At 39.1% G+C, this 21848-nt stretch overlaps 2 protein-coding genes and 1 pseudogene across 3 annotated transcripts in view; 2 read left to right on the forward strand and 1 right to left on the reverse strand.

Moving 5' to 3' along the window:
- The window catches only part of cry2 (cryptochrome circadian regulator 2), a 13500-nt gene extending 10058 nt beyond the window's left edge, over positions 1 to 3442 (reverse strand). Inside the window, exons 1-3 of the mRNA XM_020935336.2 lie at positions 3147 to 3442; positions 2182 to 2290; positions 1152 to 1294 (exon numbers count right to left, since the gene is read on the reverse strand). Of these exons, the coding sequence (XP_020790995.1) occupies positions 1152 to 1294; positions 2182 to 2290; positions 3147 to 3304 (410 nt within the window). The 5' untranslated portion in view covers positions 3305 to 3442. The remainder of the gene's footprint in view (positions 1 to 1151; positions 1295 to 2181; positions 2291 to 3146) is intronic.
- LOC110169488 (uncharacterized) overlaps positions 1 to 8838 on the forward strand; it is a 20940-nt pseudogene extending 12102 nt beyond the window's left edge.
- Positions 7802 to 20335, forward strand: tango6 (transport and golgi organization 6 homolog (Drosophila)). 2 transcript variants are annotated; one of them, XM_055155178.1, is made up of 20 exons: positions 7802 to 7946; positions 8023 to 8078; positions 8158 to 9457; positions 9943 to 10601; positions 11085 to 11195; positions 11286 to 11433; positions 11547 to 11653; positions 11804 to 11966; positions 12181 to 12248; positions 12330 to 12442; positions 12540 to 12716; positions 12790 to 12916; positions 13185 to 13376; positions 14414 to 14557; positions 14890 to 15330; positions 15937 to 15994; positions 16189 to 16347; positions 16850 to 17001; positions 17350 to 17463; positions 19991 to 20335. In XM_055155178.1, exons 3-20 carry the CDS (start codon positions 9409 to 9411, stop codon positions 20165 to 20167), a joined length of 3159 nt encoding a protein of 1052 aa, XP_055011153.1. In that variant the 5' UTR covers positions 7802 to 7946; positions 8023 to 8078; positions 8158 to 9408; the 3' UTR covers positions 20168 to 20335. The 2 variants fall into 2 exon arrangements, with proteins under 2 accessions (XP_055011153.1, XP_055011154.1); XM_055155179.1 differs by having other exon boundaries at positions 7813 to 7946; positions 8011 to 8078.
- The last annotated feature ends 1513 nt before the right edge of the window (positions 20336 to 21848 follow it).

The following is a 21848-nucleotide window of genomic DNA, read 5'->3' on the forward strand; positions in this document are numbered from 1 at the left end:
TCCGCCTTATACAACCAGTCTCGGCAGCCGCCAGTTGGTGGATTTGCTGCAGTGTCAGGTTCCCTATTGGTCCATTCACTGTAACAAATATAAACTCAGCTGAACACACAAGCTAAGCCCTCACACTCTCTCACACACATGGTCACCATACTCTAGTTTATTATGTAATCCCAAGATGTAATACTGGCCTTGTCCGTATACACTAGTACCCCAGTATATAGATGGCAGCACTGAGCAATACTTGTAAGATCAAGCCTCATGATAATCGCTCACATCTCATATTATGCAGCCACCTGGCCTCAGCACATTGACAGTGGTGACGCCAGCAGCAGCTTTACCACACAACCACCAGGGGGCTCATCTTGTAACACTTCTGATGCAGCTAAAAAAAATACATTTTCTGTGGATGACCAAAACTGAGGATTTCCAACACTGAGTAAAATAAAACACACATTTATTGGAGGGAATGATTTACTTCGACCTTGATTATAGCATTTTCAGCTATAAAACTATGACAACATAAAAACTGTATACAATAAATGCTTTTGCTGGAAAACCTACATGTTTTGCAACATGTGTTAACTTTGCAACATTTGTTAACAGTAGTCTTGCATAATATAATGATGGGCTGACTGGTTACACAAGCATATGTAATGTGTTGTACCATGATATTCATTGAGTTTATAATCCTGCTTTCCCTAACAATCGAAGAGAATGTATAAACCTTAACTCTTCATCTTAAAAGCCTGTGAAATCTTTGTTACTGTATGTAACCTGTAAGATCTTTAATTAGCAATAGATGCAGTATTTGACCTCAAACCGTCTGTGAAAAGGTCCTTAAAAAGCTGAAATTTAACTGATGCATGAATTAACTCTTAATTAATGTAGAATATAACTACAGACATATTTATAATATTTTTTAAAAGACACAAATGGTTGAACGAGAGCTCTGCTGCTCTAAAGCTTCCTTCCTTCAACTATAATGCATGCAGCTTCCCTTGTGTTTTTTTCCCATAACAATATCAGGCTGTCTATTGTATAGGGAATATGAAACACCTGACCCCACAGTGTTAAACAATATGTAAATGTTTGCAGAAAAGCTATTCTAAACTACAGTAGTACACAACGCAGGAGGAGTGAAGTTAACAGACCTGTCAAGGTTGTACAGTGTGTGGGAGTTTCTGACGAGGGTCTCCACACCAAACTCCTGTGCCATTTTGATAATGGCCCCATCTCTCTCCTTCCCATAAGGCTCTGGGTCATACTCAAAGGTTAGCCTTGTCACATTCCACTCCTGCATTTAAAATGACAATAGTTAATAGATTACACAATAAGGAAAACACACATTTCCTTATGAACGGGTAAAGGTTTCTTAGTTAAAAAAACAGCATAGTTTATGTTATATGATCCCAACTGCAGTGGAACACACCCACTATTGCAGTAAAAGCCTAACAATGACTATCCACTCATGGCAAAAGAAAGCAATGTACTGTGTGCCAATTTACATCAAATGTGGAACATAATGTATGGTGTGACAGATTTATTGTATAGTTTTGTGGGTTTCATATTGATACTCAGTGATACTGAATGCAAAATTTAAAATTATTTAATTGAGCATATGAAGTTTAAAGGTGATTTTAATATTGCATGCACTGCAAGTCCTGTATGTGTGTAATGTAAATCTCTTATCTTATATTTGGAATAAGGTTCACTTATCCTTTGTGAAGGAAATTCTTTCTCTCCATTTGTTCCGCTCATTTGCTTCAACTCATGCCACTGGTGTACATCAGGAGCAGTGAGCTGTTGCTTTACAAAACTCAGGGACCCAGCTCCAGATCTTGAACTTGGCTTGGTCAGGACTATTTTAGCTGGAGGACTGGCTCCCTACTGTGCATGTGTTGGGTTGATTGGGGAAGCTGGAATGTCCAGATAAAAAACCCATCCAGGCACAGGGAGAGTATGCATATTCTGCAAGGAAAGGCCTGGGCCGCTGAGCACGGTATTTATGAGACTATGTTGCCGCACAGCTGTTAGCAGAGTTATTTATTTATTTAATATACAGTAGCTGTGCTGACCTTTTCTTGTTACATAGTTCATGCATGCTACTAAGGTTTTGGATATGCACATTTTCACTTTGTTTTTCTTTCAACAGATGAGAAACATTGTGTTCAAACTACTAACCTTAAAGAGTCTGGGGAACACATCTGTTGGTTGGCCTCTGATGACAAACAGCCTGGAGTTGAGCTTCTTTAGACTGTTGTCCAGGTCCTCGAGAGCCTCTAGCAGGAACCTGAAAAAATACCAAACGTAATGGTTAGTATAAATAAAACAAATACATGTCATTATCTATTTAGACAGCCACCACACACTCTCAGCCTCATCCACCAAAGAACAAACAGTAAGTTCATTTTCATTCAGCTGCATACAGCAAACTCTGGCATATGTAAATTCTTAATTCAAAATATGGTTTGAAGAGTAAATATTTCGGGATAGAACACCCACCAATTAGTATATTTGAATTTTGTAGACATAATTGCAGATAATGGATGTTATCTTAATTTAGGTTTGCTGCCAATCTACAATCTTTAGTAACCTATAGATAATCATAGTCTACAAGTCAATTAGTTGCACAGTGTAAAATATGTCATCTACCAAGCTGCCTATTTTAGCCGCCCAACAAGAGACAAGACCCATATGATATAGACTGAAATTAATAATGTGGTATGTCGGTTCATTCAATGAAAATTAAGACTAGCTAAAGTGTTACCTCCTTCCACATGACGCCCTGAACTTTAGAGATACTAACCACTGTTGACATGTTCCCTCTCATTTCGACCACAAAAACAAAAACTCGTTGTACTATTAAACTAAAAAACGCAGTAAGTAACACACGGGATAATTGCTGTCTGTCTTTTTATAAGGAGCAATAATATGACAACAGGGCTCGAAATGACAAAATACATGTTTAAGGAGGTGTTTTATGTCGTAGGCTAGCATAGCCGCTAACTAACATGCTATGAAGGCCTGAACCATTGCCGTTACGCACCGCATCTTTAAAACATCCACATTTAGGCTCATTTTAAGTAGTTCACCCTACTAAACATTTAAAAGTAAGGAAAATAATGCTGCATCGGTTTATAACAAACCTCCATCGGTTAATCCCAACATTAGCGGCGCCTGCAAACCACGGGTCCAGGATATAAACACAGCGCACTGTATCCGCTCCATTCAGGGCCTCCTGTAACGCAGGATTATCGTGCAGCCGCAACCCTTTACGAAACCAGTGCACCGAATTTACCACCATCGTCTCTCTTAATCCATCTCCAAAAGGAAATACGAAGTCCACAGCCAAATCTTTGTAAACTATGTGAAACTAGACCAAGCACAAACAACACTCGGTAAACTTCTAGAGCTGTCAGAGACAACCCAACACCAAACGGGACGTGGGCTGGCAGTGGGCGTGAACAACACCTGACATCTCTGAGTCGGTCTGTGATTGGAGCCAAGGATCCGCGTCAACGGGAATTATAAAAGTGCAGCGCTTTCATTGGTAGATCACGTTACAGCACAGCAAGAGAGAGGAGCCCTGTCACGTTTAGAGAGAGAGATGGTCCGTGCTGCAGCTGAACAACACTGAAGTCAACACTGGACAACTTTTCCATGTTATACAAGTCTGCTCTTGATGCAGCTATGAGTCAAGAATATTTTATTACAACACTGAATGGAGCTTGAAATGGCCGACATGATATAACAGCAAGAATTGTCTACAAAAGCTAGGCCTACATCTGTCCCACTGCACCAGGCAGCAGATGTTCCTGAATGCCAAACATAGATAATGCATTTGTTATTAGGGAACAAATAAATTTGCTTTCACCTCTTGAAAGAGGACAAACAATTTTAGGCTGTTTCATGTATCATTAACAACAACAAAATAGGCTAAAGACTACTTTCTCTAATACAAGCCTACACCATAGACTGGATTCGTTATACAGTGTATGGCCTACACTATAATAAATGTTGTATAGCCTAGTATTGCCAAATGAACTTGAAGTTGTGTTTTAAACTTAGTTCCTTCCTTAGTTCTTCAAAAATAATTTCCCTTGTGGATTAATAAAGTTTGTCTAAGTCTAAATAATTGACCTATGTGTGTGTGTAAATTCATTCACTTTCACTCCCACTAATGTTAAACATGTCTGTCACAGTGTCTCCATGGTAACGTCATCATAGTGAAGTTGACAGACAATCCAAACAATCTGTGATTGACTCAAATCCTGGACAAATCTGGAGTGTGAAAAAAAGCAAGTTTTGAAGGTAACACATTCATATTTATTCTTAGATTAAAAATATAGGCCTGTCGTTTTTAAAATTAATTGAACTAATAATAATTTCCTTGAATAAATTTGCTGTTTTGTTATTTTCTTTTGAAAATGTTATTTTTATGTGAAAATGAGATCAGTGACCCAGTTAGCAAACACCAGTTAGCAAACGCTAACCTTAGAACCCACAAGCATGTGGGTTCTAAGGTTTTCTTTTAAAAAATGGATGATTTCTGTGAGTTTATGTCTGTAGATGTGACATGTCAAATCTGAGCTCATTTGGACCAAACCCCGGGGACTTGATAAGCTATGGCATTTGGGTATGTAGTGCTATTGTGCACATGCCAAAATTAGGTGGATGGAAACAGGTTAAATAAATTTCTGCAAGAAAGATTTTTGTTACATAAGAATCCAAATAATATTAGGGTATTGCAAAAAGCTTCTAAATGTGGAAGAACATGATGTTATTTCATTCATTAGCATTATCTTATTCAATATTTTGTCTTGGATCTCTTCCAGCAATGCCTGGTGATGAACCGTGGGTTTGGGTCGTGACAACCTCATAAACCCCAGGGCCCTGTTGCTGCTATGTACAAGAGCCTACACCCAAAATACGCACTGCCTGGACTTACAGGTAAAAGTCTTCATTTATTTCTATGTAATCCCTCATACAGTTTGCAAATTATATCTGGTCTTGTCAGGTCACCATTTCTGTTCAATAATAGGAGGACATATATTAAAATTTGACATCTAGCTACCTTTTACATTTGTACAATTTTGTTTTATTCTTAAAGGGGATAAGGGGCACTATTTGACCAAATATAAAGCACCCAGCTACAGCTTTGGGACCCGTCATGAGCTGCCCACGCCCAATGTTTCCCCTGGACCCATATACCTGGTGCCTTCCAACATCACACGAGTGGGCAAGCACAAGCCACCTGCCTTCACCCTGCACGGGTGCCCAAAGGAGTGCAAGTTATTCCAAACACCCGGACCAGGTCAGCTGTATTAGGTTTTTGGATTAACCAGACACAAAGCTTATACAGTAAATAAAACTGAAAGTAGTTACTGTCAAGTACAAACATAGGTAACTTGATTAACAGTAAAAATCTGTACAAAATATCCCCTTAACGCCGACTGTCATAAATATGCAACAAACCTTTTGAATCAAGATATAAGCCAAGATAGCGGCTACATTTCCCAAGTGCCGGTTGGTGCATATGCAGTACATTTCTAGGAAGCTTTGGCAAGCACTTGGTTCTAGTTTTTGCAAATTTACAACATATCCAAATTTCTATGTATTTTTTTGCTATAGTCAAATTAATAAACACATACAAAACATTTTTTATATACATCTATATAAATTCAGGTGTTAGGTGCCATACTAAATTGTTGCACAATTACCTGACCAGAATCTTTGTTGGTACATTAGGACACTATTAACCAGAAAAGTCAACAAAGTATGTGTTTCCGACTTCTCCTGTATTTTCAATGCCTGGAAGACACAAAGAATTCACAAATGACCATGGACCAGGTGAATAATTTATCAGTTTTCATGTTTCAGTATTTTACTTCGATAATGTCACTAACTGGTGATTCTCTGTGCAGGCCCTGCCACATACAAGCTGCCTGATTTGATCGGTGCAAAAACTATGTTCACCTCATCAGCCCCCATGTACTCAATGAGTGGACACAGAAAAACAGGAGGCTTTGCTGAGGACCTGAGCAAGGTATTTTTTTTATCACAGTGAATTCTATTTTTCTGGTATCCATGTAATTGTTACTGTAAGATTACCATAAAGTGACCAGTGGGTGTCTCTGTAGTTGGAGTCTGTCCTACGTAACATGACCTTTTTGTCTCTTCGCATAATCCAAAGAAACACAAATAAAATACCCCCAGTGAGACCCAACAGATGTTTGTGGTGAAACAACACAGTGTACAATTTTCTCTGTCCAGACTCCTGGTCCTGCTGCCTACAATGTTGTGGACACCAATCTCTACAAAAAAGGCCTCCTCAGTTTAGTCTGACGGGCCACAACTTTACTCCAAGAGACACCACCAACACGCCTGGTCCTGGAGCTTACTACCCAAAGATGGTAGATATTTATTTTACATTCAATATTAGTTCATCTGAAATATTAGGGTTAAGACATAGTAATACTATAATAATAATAGACTAGTAATTCAGATTATTATATTTAGTTCATGTTTTTCTTCTAGGTGACCTCAACAAGGCCTAACGCCCCTAGTTTCACATTTGGAGTGCGCCATTCTGAATATGTTACAGTTTTCATTGAGGATTGGGCTGAATAATGCTGGTGTCCCATGTGAACATGGGAGTGAACACGAAACTGAATAAAGAACCCAGAGAGCTGCTTTGTGTTTCTCATATGACTTTTAATAATGCAATGTGTTGGCATAAATCATACAGCAGATAAAGAATAAGAATGATAGTTGTGGGAAAAATTATATATCTTTTGATGATGAATAATTAATCCATTTGCGAAGCCCGATAAATTTTTGGAATTCAAGCAAAGTCTCTCCTCCAGCACCATGTCCCTCCAACGTTAAACCCCCCTGAGCATCCCAGATCTGAGTCTCTCTCCCAAAGCATTTGAGCTATGAGTAGTTATACAGAAATACAAGTTAAATACATATCAAAGCGGAGTGACTTTTGTAACATACATTTGAGGACAGGTAAGACAACACACAGTTGACCACCTGAGGTTGGAGACAGTTGTGTCTGCTGAACCTTTATACATGTTAATGACTGGTCTGGGTCTCAGGTAGAAATCACATTAATTTACACAAAGACAGACTGAGAGAAGTCTTTACACAAAATAAATTTCCATCGCATATTCTCCCTTTTGATGATTATTATTATTGATCATTAATCATACTTCATATACATTGTCACAAACAGAGCATGCATAGAAACGTTGTGGATCTAAACACTGTCCATGGAGTTGAAGTGAGTTTTATTAGTTTGCTGAATTCAAAAGATGGAGGCAAATTCAACAGTTATGAATTTTCAGCTGGACTTTTAGGGCATGCACATAATTAAAAATCGATAGGCAAAACACAAAACAAATATCAATTTTAAAAAAAGAAAAATATAAAAAAAACAAGGAACTAAAAACAAGCCTTAAGTGCAGTCCTATCACACTGTTGACAACAGGCTCAAATGTTAAACACAGATTTTCTGACACTGCACAATTTACAGCATACAGTTTGACTGATCAGGTCCCAAGGACACACAAACATACAGTTGACTTTTGGTGTCACACTCTACTTAAGCACAATTTTCTTTTTTCCCCCCATTTTTTTCTCTATTTAATAATACTCAATTAATCCTAAAACATCAAAAACTTTGTACAGATTAAGTATTACAAACATTTCAAAGTGGAGTTTCATCATGAAAAGAGTCACAGAAAGGGAAGAGTTTTCTTCCCAGTTGGACTTGTGACACATCTGGACACACCCCCTGAAACTGCAGCACCTGTTGGTAATCACAATCACAATTTAAAAAGCTCTGAACGCTGAGTTTCCCTACTGCAGCTTTGGGGCCACTGGATGTCTTTCTAGCCTGTTTAGATTTCTGGAAGCTTTGGAGAATCTGTCAAAATGAGGTACTGTAAATGTGAATGTATATTTTTCATTGGATGTAATTCATATTTAGATTTTGATATTCAGTGTTTTTTCCAGGGTCCTGTGGCTGTCTTACCTTCTGTTTGAACTTGCTGTCTGTGTACCTGTGTTGGGTATGTTTAAATAAACAAAACAAATTACAAGTCTTTTGATTTGCAATACAATGTTGTTTTTCTTTATTTAAATCTCCAGACTATGGCCCTCATTCTGCTGGTCCCGTTCCAAGATACCAGGCCGCTCCCTACCAGACTGGCCCTCAAGTGTATAATCAATACAGCCCTTATCCAGGCGCTGCCCCTTCCAATTCTGGTCAAGACCAATATGTTTCATATGCTGTGCCTTCTCCTGGGGGTTCAAGCCAGGGACTGTATTGGTCTGCCCCTGCCAGTCCTGAATCTGTCCCTGTTACAAACCAGCTTCCGCCGCAAGAGTTGTTCTTCAGTGATGTGTCTGGTTTGGAACCTGTCTACAGTCTCAGAGGTCGCTCCAGATATCAAACGGGGAGATCTGTGTTCGCTCAGTCCCGTTATGTCCCAGGAAAGCCACAGCCAGTACCTCACCCTCTACCCTTTCCTGGATTCTTTCTCCTGCCCGTGCCTAATCCTGCCCCACAACCCCAAGATTTCAGTCAAGCGGCACCCTATCCTGTGGCACCCCAACCTGCGGCACCCTATCCTGTGGCACCCCAACCTGCGGCACCCTATCCTGTGGCACCCCAACCTGCGGCACCCTATCCTGTGGCACCCCAACCTGCGGCACCCTATCCTGCTGCACCCCAACCTGCGGCACCCAATCCTGGCTATACTCCACTCCAATGGGGTTTTGTTGAGAAAAGTGAACAGTAGTCAGTTAATTGACTCTGCAAACTTCTAATTTCTGTGGCAGTACCATTGTATAATAAACATTTTACTTCGATACCTTGGACTTTGATTTCAGTGCTTTATTTGTGCATTTTTTTTTTCGCTGTAATCTAGACCGAATCTTCAAATCTCAATTGAACCACGACTTTAGGCAAAGCTACTGACTAATGGCAGGTTTCCTTTCTCACAACTTTTATTCAGCTCTTTAATTTGGGTGAATCTCCAATACTTTAGTCTATGGTCCCAGCACGTTGAACTTGATTGCAGGAAAGTCACTTGGTAAAATATTCATTCACTTTTTAAACACTAATCTATATATACAACGCGCTATATTTGTAAATTCTGGTTGTGTTGCATTGAACTGTAAAAACACAAAATTTATGAACTAGGAGAATTCAGAGACGTTTGTTACATTCCTACATTTTAGCGGTACCTGAACGCAGCTTTACCCAAACACAGCGCGACGCACTCTGACGTATATTTCGGGCGCAATTTCGCATGTGTGTGTTTTTGGTTTTCAGACCGTTTTTGGCATGAGCAAATAACTTTATAGATTCAGATATTTTTAGTTTTGTATTATGAAATGACTGCGACTCTATTTTCGGCCATAAATATTCTCATTAAACCTGCTGGTGAGTGTTTCGCTATTGGCAATAATAGATCAATCACCTGTTTTCCTTTCTGTTCGTTTTGAGTCCACTGCTTTATGTCATAAACTGTATGTATTTTTATATAGTTCATACTGAGTATTTAGTTTCTTGTGCCGTTTTTTCATTTATAAGCATTTGTGCAATATTTGTAATGCTTTATCTTTGTTAAGACAGCTACTTCCAAGTCCACATGCATTCCACCATTTTAAATAGATGATTTACTAGACCTTGAACAATTTACATGCTCCGAGAATGCCAACCCAAGCTTTGTAGGGTTCTTAGCATAATGTAGCTCTAAACTAGAAATATAACTCTAAGATGGCTGTGGACTGCAACAAAATTATGTATCAGTATTGTAATTAGGCCACCAAGCATCCACATTGAAATCCAACTGAATACAGCTAGACAAAGAGTCCTTTAATTAAATGTTCAGTTGTTTTTAATCCAATTATTTCCAATTTCTGTAGAATCTGTTGGTAATTCCCTGACATCCCAAGAGGAGGCGCTGCTCTCTGCTCTCCAGGCCAACAGGAGGTGCCTGCTGCAGCACTTGGACTCTGATCCAGGTTTTGCTGAGATTCAGAGGCTCAGAGATGAAGTTATCTCTGAGTCTGTTTGGTTTTGCAGTGAATTAGACAATGACCACATTTGGGCCTATGTTCAGGAGTGTCTTCTTTTGCTACTTGCCCTCACACGGCATCTCTCTCTGGAGTTGGATTTGTTCAAACAAACCCCTCAACCAGTCAACAGAGTATGCACACCTGAGTCTGCCCCACCATTACCCCCTGATGTCCTTAGCGTTTCCCAGCAGAAGACACTCACCACTGCCCTTCAGTTTGTCATCTCCTTGGGGGTTTGTCCGTACCTGGCTCCGGGGGTGGGGGTTCCTCTGGGCTGTCGGTCTGCATTTGGAGCAGTGGTGGACAAGCTGATCCAGAATGGGACAAATAAAACACTTGGACAGCAACGCCTTCTGACCATCATAAATGTCCTGTTGAAGATGACAGAGCTGTCTTCTCTGGCTACAGTTGTCTTCACGCGACACCTGGGAGATCTAATGGCTGCATTGTGTCAGCTCGGATACCAGCCTCCCAAAAAAGAAAAAGAGACATCTGAAGAGGGCAAGGTAATGTAGGCTAGTCATGATAACAGAATTTGAAGTACAATATGTAGTTACAGAGAAATATTGCAATAAATGGTAATATGAATGAAACTACTTTGTGCCACTGTTACAAAGCAGGATAATCTCAGTAAATCTGTTAGCCATAGAAGTTATTCTATCTACAGCTCAAATCACATTATACTACTGAAAAATGTAAAAAACCTCCCCACTATTGGAAATAAATTGTACACACAATAAATATAGAGCCCCATAATATATTGTTCCAGCGTTCATATATTGAACGATAAGTCGAATTATCATGACTGGGCCAGGTCTTAATTAAATATGTAACTTGATTAGAGACCATTTTTCAATAACATGTCTGAATGAACTTTAGACTAACATCCACCCAAAAGTAGCTATACTGTGTATATAGTATATTTATTTAGTAAATTAAGCATATGTTTTATTGACAGTAATAATCAAAAACACTTTTTATTCCAACAGGAGCTGAGTGCTGACCAGCGAAACAGATGTCGTGAGAATCTCAAAAACCTTCTTGGAAAAGTTTATCAACCAATAGTCATTAAAGAGTTGCTAATACTTCAAGGTCCCAAGGTTAGAAATTTGTTAACTTCTGAATGTGTGTAATGTGACACTTCCAACCTGCCATAAAATTGCATCTTTTTTTCTCATCTTTTACTCTAGTCTGTTCCTGTGGGGAGCTCCGGTAGCAGTGTGGCTCAGGGGTGCACCCCAGCCTGGCTCAGGCGTTTGTGTGGGCAGTTGCTGTCAGAGCGCCTAATGCAGCCTCATGGAGTCCAGGCAGTGGTGAGGGCCATTCTGGAGGGAACAGGTCAGCACACATTAATCAGTTCAATAGACAAAGAAAAGCTCAGTTACACAACTTGAGATCTGAAATTGTTATATTTATTATAACTGGAAAATGTATGCAATCTTTTATTTCAGGGGCAGACTCGGACTGGAGGAAGTGTGATGGTGTGGCCAAAATCCTGGTGACTTGTCCTCAACAATCTATATCAACAGATAGCTACTACAAACAAGTGTGCCCTCAGGTTAGCCTCATACACACACATACACATTTATCCAGCTAACTTGCCACTGTGACTAGTTTGCATTATGCTGTTACACAGTATATAGCAAAACATCTCCTTTGCTTAATGACATGTTTAATCACCATCAGTCAAATGTTTTCTGTTGTGTAGATCTTGGACATGCTGCATTTCAAAGACAAGCTGACAGCTCAGCGGTTTCAGCGAGTGGCCACTACAGCACTGCTCGTTCTGGTGCAGGAGAAGAGCACCTTTGCACAACAGTACCTTTTAGCTCCTATGTTTGCACCTCTGCATCGCTGTATCACTCCATCAGGTCGGTAACACAATCATTTCTATTTCTGTGTACTACTGAAACTTATCAATCTCAAGAGTATTGACAAGTTAGTTTGAATGTATCTATGGGTTCTCTTTTTCAGTTCATGAAATGTATGGCTAGTGACATTTTAACATGTCACTAGCCATATTTTTTTTATTGTTTTTTTTAATTGTGTCAACAATGTATATTCATATTTGATCTGTGTTTTTAGACCCAGGCCTGTCTCAAGATGCTGTAGAGGAGTGGGAGCTAACACAATGTGTAGATGATTTGTTCAAAGTGAGAAGTAGTTTCTTCTTTATCCTTTTTCTGGACGTTATGGTATTTTGTAACTACAGTGTCCTGTCCTGTGGGTTTCAGGTCTGTGTGGTGGGGAACCAGCCTTCAGCTCCTCTCCTCACAGCTTTACAAGAAGTACTGTCTGTTATCTTTACTCTGTTCTGTTTTACCAAACAGAATGTCTCACATCTACGGTAATGTTTTCCCCAAACACTGCTTCAAAAGAAACATGAAAAAATAAAAATAAAAATTAGACATGCCGTGTTCAGTCGTTCATATTTCTCCCCACAGTGGTCCCTGTCAAGAGATCATGCTGTGGTACTTGAGCCAGTGTGAGCAGGCTGCATCTCTGTCTGCCCTGAGGGAACTCTCGGGTCTGAAACAACATGCACACCAGGTGGCACCAGGATTTCACTTTTGCCCTGGCAGTGATGGAGGAGTGAAACTCAGATCAAGGGACAGCTGCAGGTGACTTAAACCACTTTAACTTGGTATGTTTTGTATGGTTTATGGCATTAATTAGAGCTGTCCTGTTTGTTAGTGATGAAGATGATGCTCTGTATGAGAAGTTGTCCGGGGAGCAATGGAGACTGGAGTGTCTAAATGAACTTCTGACTCAGCTCAAAGAGAGTGACTTGCCTGGAGACTTCTTACTTGACCTGCTGCAGGTATACAAACTTGAAATATGTGATAAAGGAGCTAACTGTCATTTGATTTCTAGAGAATACCCCCTCAACTATGTATTACGTTTGGACCTTTTTAAGCTTTTTGCCAGTAAACTTGTATGAAAACAAACATATTTTTTCAAGAACCTCTTTCTGTCAGCTGTTACATGAAAAGGAAGTAAAAATATGCTGCTGTAGCAAAGTTTTATTACACTTTGCTCATTATTGTATCTAGTTTAAGCCCCTTAGGAGTAACCCTGTTTGCTGGTAGGATCTCACAAGCTGGGCTGCTGAGGCTGATGAAGGGGATCATCAGGATCTGTCAGAGATGAGTCTGTTGGAGGTGGAGCAGAGTATCCTATCCCGTACTGAGCGGCAGGCCCAGAGGCTGGCTTTGCTGCAGGTTCTGGCTGTGATGGTTGAGTGTCTGCCCCATACTTTACTGCTAAGGAAGCCTACACAGGTCAGTCTCATCAGTACATTGACAAACCCTGTTCCTGTACAGAAATTCTATTGCCTGGTGAGACAGCCCATCCTACTTTCAGTTTGAATATCTTTATAAAGTATTTTAAAAGCATGTCCATAGTCTTGGCAGGTGGTCAGGCAAGAAATGTTACTACAAAAGTGTGTCCTCTACTACATTTTAGTGTGTCCTCTACTACATTTTAGTGTCCTAAAATGTCCTCTATTGTACTGAATAAACATAAGTCTGCATCTTTATTCGATAGCTGCTAGGAGTTTAGTCAGAGTCATGGGTGGTAAATGTTGTGCTTTTAGTGTGTGTGGAAACGTTGTGCATTTTCTCCTTGACTTTTAGACTAATCTTTTTACAATAGCCAAGAGTGTCCTATATTTCCTCCTCATCTGTTTTATTTTTGGGTCTTTAAACAGACCGAACAGTGACAGGACTTGTAACTTCCTGTAGGGGTCACCTTCCTCTTGATTTTGCGTCACACTCACTCCATTGTTTTAAGTCAGGAGTTGCTCCCACAGGAGCTATAAAACAAACAGGGCACACTGAATTGTGTTATATAAATGTCTGTCTTCTGGAGACAGTTAAGATGTTGACAACCTATATTTTAAGTAATCACTTTACTAAAATTGTAGAGCTCAACTTGTACCTCAAATATGGAAATGTCTGCGAGAGAGACAGTGATAAGATTAGCTCTTAACACAGGCCTCTTGTTGACCATGCCCTTTTAAGGGCTTTTTTATTGTATTGAAAAAAAAAAAAAAAAAAAGCTCAAAGATAACGAACAAATCAGTTTCACACAGTACTTGTATAAGGCCCTGGATAGGAACTGCCTTTTAGACTGTTACTGATAGTGTTTCTGAACATTAGCTTGCTATTTTTTTTTTATGACTACTGTGACAATAATTAAGCAAGTTATCAATATAAAATAAAAAATAGTTGCATGAGGGGGGCTAATGGTTTTTATTGTGTAATTCTCAGTCATCATCCTTAAGTGTGTCACTAGTCATTGTATTGTTCTGTTTCAGGTGGTGGACTTCATACTGTCTTTGCTCCAGAGAGCTTGTGTAGGCCTCAGTGATGAGCCTAGCTCCAGATGTGAGAATCCAGTGGAGAGTCAGACATTGAGCATGGGCATGGGTTTGGTGGCCACTCTACTCTCTGTTCCTCAGGTACAGATAACTATTGTAAAGTAATCCCATGATCCTGGAGGATTACAGAATGCTTTGACATGACTACATATTGTATCAAGGTGACTTTTTATTAAATGCAGAATAAGATACAAGAGGCATTTTTCATGATGCAGCCTAATGCACTCAAGTTATTGCTGACATACACAGTTTTCGCAATACTGTATAAAGACACACAACATCTATATTTTACTCATTCAACCCAGTGCAAAATATCATCTGCCTGTTAACAATTTTCCTTCTGTACTGTTTATTCAAACTCTATCCTATTTTCAAAAATCAATAAATACAATGTTAACAATAAATATTTTCAGGTGAGCTCAGAGGACTACCATTACATGTCTCACCTGCTGTCACCGCTGGACACACTGTCTAAGCTTCATCCAGAGGTCTTCATCCAAGAGTTGGCCTCAAACCTCAAAGCTGTGATTGCTACACATGGCGCCTATAAGCCTGATGATCTCTCCACTGCTCACTCATCCCTGAAGTCTGATACAGTGCAAACAAAGCAGACTTCAAAGACCACCAATAAGACTAGCACCACTTCCTCTACACATAGTTCATCGAGTCATGCTAAAGTGCCCCTTAAGCAGCCGGCCACTTCTGAAAACGTCTCCATGAAGCCTCTTTCTGATTTGATCTTGGAGGCTTGTGATCCAGATGTACCAACAAAAGCATTTGCACTGAGAGGCCTTACCCAATTGGTGCAAAGAAGAGATCCAGAGACAATTCTAGCCCATGATAAAATCCTTGTGGTAAGTTTGGTATTAATTTGCTCTCAGTGTAAACTTTGGATTTTCTGTGCTTCGTTAGAAATATCTATATATGTAAAATACTAAATAGAGGGGCTATCGTTGCATTGTGCTTCTCGAAAAACATGCTATTTCTGCATGGTTTGTTTGTACAGTCATTTAAGTCACATTGTATCACTCAGTCTTATTGTGAGTCTTTTAGGTCATTCTTGGAACACATTTATATTTAATAAGGCTCTAGTCTCTCCAGGGCTTCAGCTGGCTCCATGGACCCAGGGGACTTGTTAGGGGCTACAAGCCAGAACGGATAATGATTCATTGAGAATTCCCTTTCATGGAAGTTCTACCTTGGTTAACCTTGAGAACCGACTTCTTGGCTCTCTGTAGGGGTCCCATAGACCTCCTGAGGCAAATATCTGGATTATTCCTTTTGATAACATGGTTATAATATAGTATACTGTGTGTTATAGTATGGGCTGAATGAAAGCTATAACAATATTTGCAATTCTTTAACATATTTTTACCTTGTCTAATATCTTTATTTGTACCATTATACACATTTTACAATATATAAATTTAATTAAATTTTAGTTGTTTCTCTGTCCTTAGCTCTTTTTAGAAAATTTGGAGCATGAAGACTCATTTGTCTACCTCTCAGCCATTCAAGGTATTTCTTTCATTCACTGTCTTATTAATCATATATTATTCTTATTAATATTAGTTAATAGACGCATTTACTGCTGTGCAGAAATATAACAATCTCTCTTAATGTCAACACATCTTATATTAACAGTTTAATTCATACTTTCATAATATTTTCTAATACAATTATTAATTGTTCTTTCTGCACACTTACTCTAGGTTTGGCTGCTCTGGCTGACTTCTTTCCTCAGAGGATCCTGGAGCGGCTGCTACAGGACTTCCAAGCAGGACCCTCTCTATCCACATCGAACAAGCACCGATCACTGGAAACACGGCTCAAAGTTGGAGAGGTTTTAATGAGAGCCACTAGAGCCATGGGTGAGCTGCTCTGTTCTTAATTATATCTTTTGAAGAAATTATTGAAAGCTCTTTAAAAAAGATGAGACACTGTTTTAACATTGAGTAACAAGTGTTTTTTGGCCTGCATCTCTTTAGACGGGTTATATCAGGTTTCTAGACCTGAACCATGAAAATGTTTTATACTCCCTATGAGATTACATTTACACCCTGTTTGGTGGACTCTCTGATGAATACATGAATAACCGGCTATAAAATGGTCTGGACTTTTAACACCTGATGAACTTGTCATACAAAAACTAAGAATCGAGGGGTTGAATTTTATGGATCAAAAACTGGGCACATTGCTGCTGCATCTGTTTTTGCAGGTGGTGTACACTGATATGCTGATGCAGTCTTGAGCCTTTAAATTTAGCAGTTTTATTCTAGGTGCTTACACACCACTCATAGTTATCATTATTGTGGACAGTGGGCAAATTTTTATGTATTTGAATTTCAATGATAAATTTTGTTCATTCTTTAGGGGAGCTGACACCGCACCTGAGCCGACCCCTGTTGGGGGTATTTCTACAGAGTACCAAAGACCCAGACCACAGCGTCAGGGCCAGCAGCCTGTCCAACCTGGGGGAGCTGTGTGAGAGACTGGACTATGCGCTGGGACCACTGACTCAGGAGGTGAACACCACCTGTCAGTTAACAATATTGGTCACAACAGATAACATGACCACTCATTAGCACGAGGGAATTTATTTTGTGTATAATAAATAAATGACTACAATATTAATGACAGGTACATGAGAAAATGTTATCTTATTTACCGGTATTTGAATACTGAGACTATACCCATACCCTACCCACTATACCGAACATGCCTTATGTGTTAGTTGTCCCTCATCCTCATGTGGCTGACTACACACCAGTCAATGTGTTCTGAGGTCAGCAATGAAGTGAAGCTGAATGTGTGGTTTTCTGACAAAGTGAAATGTCAAATGAATCCAGTTTCTTTGCTCTTGACCCTGACAGCTCAGCACCTGTCTGACGGCGCTGATAAAGACTGAGAAGGAGGCGGAGGTGAGGAGGGCTGCGGTTCACGTGATCGCTCGGGTACTGAAAGGCCTTAGCGACAAAACCACGCAGGTACTTCAACAGTTCAATACACAATTACTTTTGAAAGGGCTAACAGATCTCAGTATAAGTATACAGTCTATTTACAAACATTATTTGCTGTGTGATTACAAAACACCCCAGATGTTAAAGCCACAAATTTGAATAAGATATGTTCAACTGAATATAAGTAAGTAAGTAAAATTTTAAGTGATACTATTATTTCATCATAATTTTCTTCAAGATTTGACATAATTTTGTATGGAAAGCCATTCGCTGATATGTGTAAATGTGCAGGGTGCCAATGATCACTGAGTTTCATAAAAATGCTAATTATGCAAATGCATGTACAGATCTGTGCTGGCCTGGTGATTTATAATCCTTTGTGGGAGCTGCTTCATTATGTTTGCTGCCCTTCTACAAACATCAGGCCAAAAGTTCAAGTGTCAAAGTGGACCTCTGTGTGTCTCCATAGCCCAAGAATGTCCCTCCTGTCTCTGCGCTCTCCCTGTGGTCTTCCAGGTTTAATGAAGGACAGGGCATTGTGGCTGCTCCTGTAATCTACTCATCACTGCAGTTACTCAATAGAGTTTCTCACAGGAAGAGTAGGAAAGCCTTTGGGCTGTGTAGTTTGATGTTTTCTCTATAAATTGTCTAAATCAGTGTGAAAGTTTGGCAAAGTTAGTTGAGACTGAGAAAATTAAGATAAAACATCTTTTTTCTGACATGTGAATTTTTAACATTAAGAACATATTTAGCCTTCCATATGTTTGGGTTTTTACTTTGTTTATATTGAGCCATGTTAGATATGCGGCACGTGTGGTTTGAAAACACCAGAACTAAGCAAAAGATGGCAAAGTTACAGTTAGTAACTCACATTAAAGGTGCACTGCGCAAATTTTCTGGTAGAGGGCCCACTACCTTCTAGTCTCCATGATGTTATGACTTTCTGGAATGTTCCATAGTAAGACATTAAACATATCCATCTAGCATTTATTCATTACAAATACAATAATAATAAAACAATAATTCCTTCTGTGAATATGAGTAATTCTCCACAGATCTGAATTGTAATGTAGCTTAGTCTATAGGCATAATCTATACTGTGGAACATTCCAAGCAAAGCAAAGACATTTTTAAGGAGACAAGCAGGTGATAAAGGTTCACTGCATAACATTTCTAGTGAAGGATCTAAGAATGCCGGTTTTAATGTGTAAAAACCCCTACAATGTTTTATGAGATCAGTTTAACACCCTACACCATAACACCCAATCTCCATGTAGACAAGGAGGTGGTGGATCCTCTACCAGAAAGGTTGCGTAGTGCACAGTGCATACATAGTACTTACAAGCAGTCTACACACCTCTTTGCACAGCCCCTACTACAAACAGTATCAGGTTAATTGAGCGATTGTCTAGAGTCCTTCGTGCACCTCATTGAATTCACTTTTGCCATTAGTAAACGCCGGTATCAAACTCTGTGCTCAGCTGCTTGTGCTGGGACCTGTCATTAGCGGAACAGCTGGAGCAGAGGTGCCCTGGACCAGCTGCAGGGCCTTAATGACACACAGTCACATGGGAATAGGAGGGACTGGGGTAAAGTCTGGACAGTCTAATTAACTTAACAGGACCATTGGCTTTTCCTTTACTGCTATGTTAGTTTACCAAGTCAAATAAAAAGCTGCTGGAGTGTGAGTTATGAGCATCAGTCCATGAGAGTGCACAGGTAAATGTACTCTTTCTGTGCAATCACTCAGCCTTTTGGTTTTGTAGTGTGGTATATTAATCTCAATAGGTGGGCCTGTTGTCAGTTCATAGTATTGATGGCAAAGGAGAAATTCAACTTGTCAACTGGACACGTTTATTTTTTTTATTAATATCATTATTATTTTTATTTAAAAAAAAACTCTGACCAGTTGACAAATTGAATTTCTCCTTTGGCATGGATTCTACCAGGACAAGGGATTTTACACACATCTTCACAGTATAGAACATAACATTACACTGGGGGTGTTCTACAATGCATCTCTATTAGCAGAACATTCAGCAGTTGCCATGGTGACTGAATGCTTAAGTTTTAAGATAGTTTGACAATTCAAGAAAAAAAATCAAGATGGATTTAAACACATTTTCAGGAGCCTGTGATCAGTACAAGTGTTCATGATCCTGTTTTGCTGTGATTTTCAACAAAAAAAGTGAGAGTGAAACTGAAACTGAAACTGAAACTGAAAAACTGCTGGTTAATACTAGCTAGATTGTGGTTGTAATTTCATGTGTGAGAGACCTGGTTAACAGCACAAATCAGATCATCTGTTGTAGTTCCAACCAAATCAACTCCTCTGGTCAGATTGTGTGAAACTAAAGCTTGAGTAATAGAACTTCTAACAGAGTAGTGCTTTCAGTTAGCTTCACACCTCCAGTGAATGTTGTTGACATCAGCTGCAAAATATCAATACAAGATAAATTTAATGAGTTTCTGTCATAATCCACTACGTAGGTGAACGGAATCATATGTTATTGGCATGTTTCCAGTGGTTGCTAACTATGCCCTCTGTTGCCAGGTTCTTGCTGATGTGCTGCTGGACCTGTATCGGGCCCTGAAATGGGTGGTGCGCTCAGACCCGGACAGTGTGACAGTGCTCCATGCTCAAATCGCTCTCGAGGAACTGGACGATGTTATGAGAAAATTCATTTTTCCTGAGCAGAAGCTGGAAAAGAAGATTGTTATCCTCCCATAAACTCTGAACTTCTATTCCCCTTATTCCGCCCTGCTCAATTTTGTTTCTAAATGCTCCTAAACTGTGCTTTCTTGTGGTGACAGTTCCTGTGAAATGGGAAGCCCATTCATTTCAATGGAGAATTTGAAAAAAAGTTTAGCAGATTAAATATGACCTGAAGTAGGTTCATTTGTGTACATTGTTCAGTTTTCATGTGCACCGTCAAGTCAACAATGCATCGATTCTCTGGGGGTATTTAAAACAGCTTTATAGTCTGTATTGAATTTATTTGCTGTTAAGATTGGCAGCCCCATGCAAAATAAGGCAACCTTAATGATGCTGGCAGCGCCCACAGCAACTTCCAAAATAAGGTGAATATAGTAAACCATCAAAACGACTATACGTGGTTTTACATGTTGTGGATTACTATAAGAATTTACAACATTTTTTGGTTGGAAAAAAAACAAAACATACATGGCAAAGGAGAAATTCAATTTGTCAACTGGACTACATGGAGGACTGAGGGATTCTACACACATCTTGAAAACATTCACATAGATTTCTTCATTATGCTACACTTAGAACCTAATTTTTAATACATAATATTTATCTCAGATTATGCAAAACAACTCCTCTACCACTGCTACTACTTTTTTAGTGATGATATTGGCCCTGAAAGCCAAAGTTCAAAACCTTTGTTGTAAAAATGGAACATTAGATCAACCTTATAAGAAATATAATAGAAAATAAAGTTGCAGTGCTAATGGTGTATTTACCAACATAATATTATTAATGTAATGTTATGTTGTAATATTTGTTAGGGGTAAAATGTCACAGCAGGACTGCTCTTTTCTAAACAGGTAGGGTTTAAATCACATTGGACACAGCTGAGTGAGAATGGGTTCATTGGTTCAGGGCATTGTTTCTTTTGTGATTTTTTTCAGAGCTTGTTCATTGAGACTGATGTTGACAGTGTATGAGCCATGACCTTCTCCATCTCTAGTCCTGGGAGAACATTCAGAAGGCAAACAGCCACACTACAGTGTTGTTTGCAGTGCCGCCCCTGACCACCACTGTCAAGGCTGCCCTGTGGGTGACTCTTAAAAAACCACATGTAGGTCAAAATCACAAGAAATTCTCAAGATCTGCTAAATCACAACTTTATCTCTTATCTCTAACAATATATTTTTATCTATGGATCGCTCTTAACCATAATTAAAACATAAAGCTGGTTCTGTCTATATAAAATACTGTTAGTTGCTATAAGGTAAGCAGTGAAATGATGTAAAATACTAAAAGCAACATTTCAAGTGCAATAGTTAAGGTTAATGCAATTTAGAAATATAATAAATCAGAGCTATCTACTTTGTAGTAGTAGTTCAACAAATCATGTACAAAGGTCTGTTTCTGTAGAGCTGTGGGCGATATGGCAAAAAGATTAATCTTAGTCTTTTTTTCCCCTAAATTACTAATGATAATTTAATTGATCTTCATAACTTAAAATTCCTATATTACGCAAATGTCCTGTGAGTTTTAAGCCATGTTATAATGTTACTTCCTCAGAAACATCTGGAGTTGTGTTTTGTTTCAGTCACACATGTTTGAGTAACGCTTTATTCTATTCTATTTATTAGACTTTTATTAGTCTGTCTACCTCTCCAAAGCTCAAAAACCTTTGTTCCACCTTGTGTTGTGATGAAGC

The sequence above is a fragment of the Boleophthalmus pectinirostris genome, unplaced genomic scaffold (assembly GCF_026225935.1).
Source record: "Boleophthalmus pectinirostris isolate CB_2022bp ecotype Guang Dong unplaced genomic scaffold, ASM2622593v1 HiC_scaffold_2, whole genome shotgun sequence".
Lineage (NCBI taxonomy): Eukaryota > Metazoa > Chordata > Actinopteri > Gobiiformes > Gobiidae > Boleophthalmus > Boleophthalmus pectinirostris.

Bases quoted from the DNA above. Each gene is read 5' to 3' on its own strand.
- tango6 (XM_055155178.1), top strand. From the start codon at position 9,409: ATGACTGCGACTCTATTTTCGGCCATAAATATTCTCATTAAACCTGCT. The intron at 11,434-11,546 runs GTCAGCACACAT...CTTTTATTTCAG, and splicing joins GGCCATTCTGGAGGGAACAG to GGGCAGACTCGGACTGGAGG. The intron at 12,443-12,539 runs GTAATGTTTTCC...TTCTCCCCACAG, and splicing joins CAGAATGTCTCACATCTACG to TGGTCCCTGTCAAGAGATCA.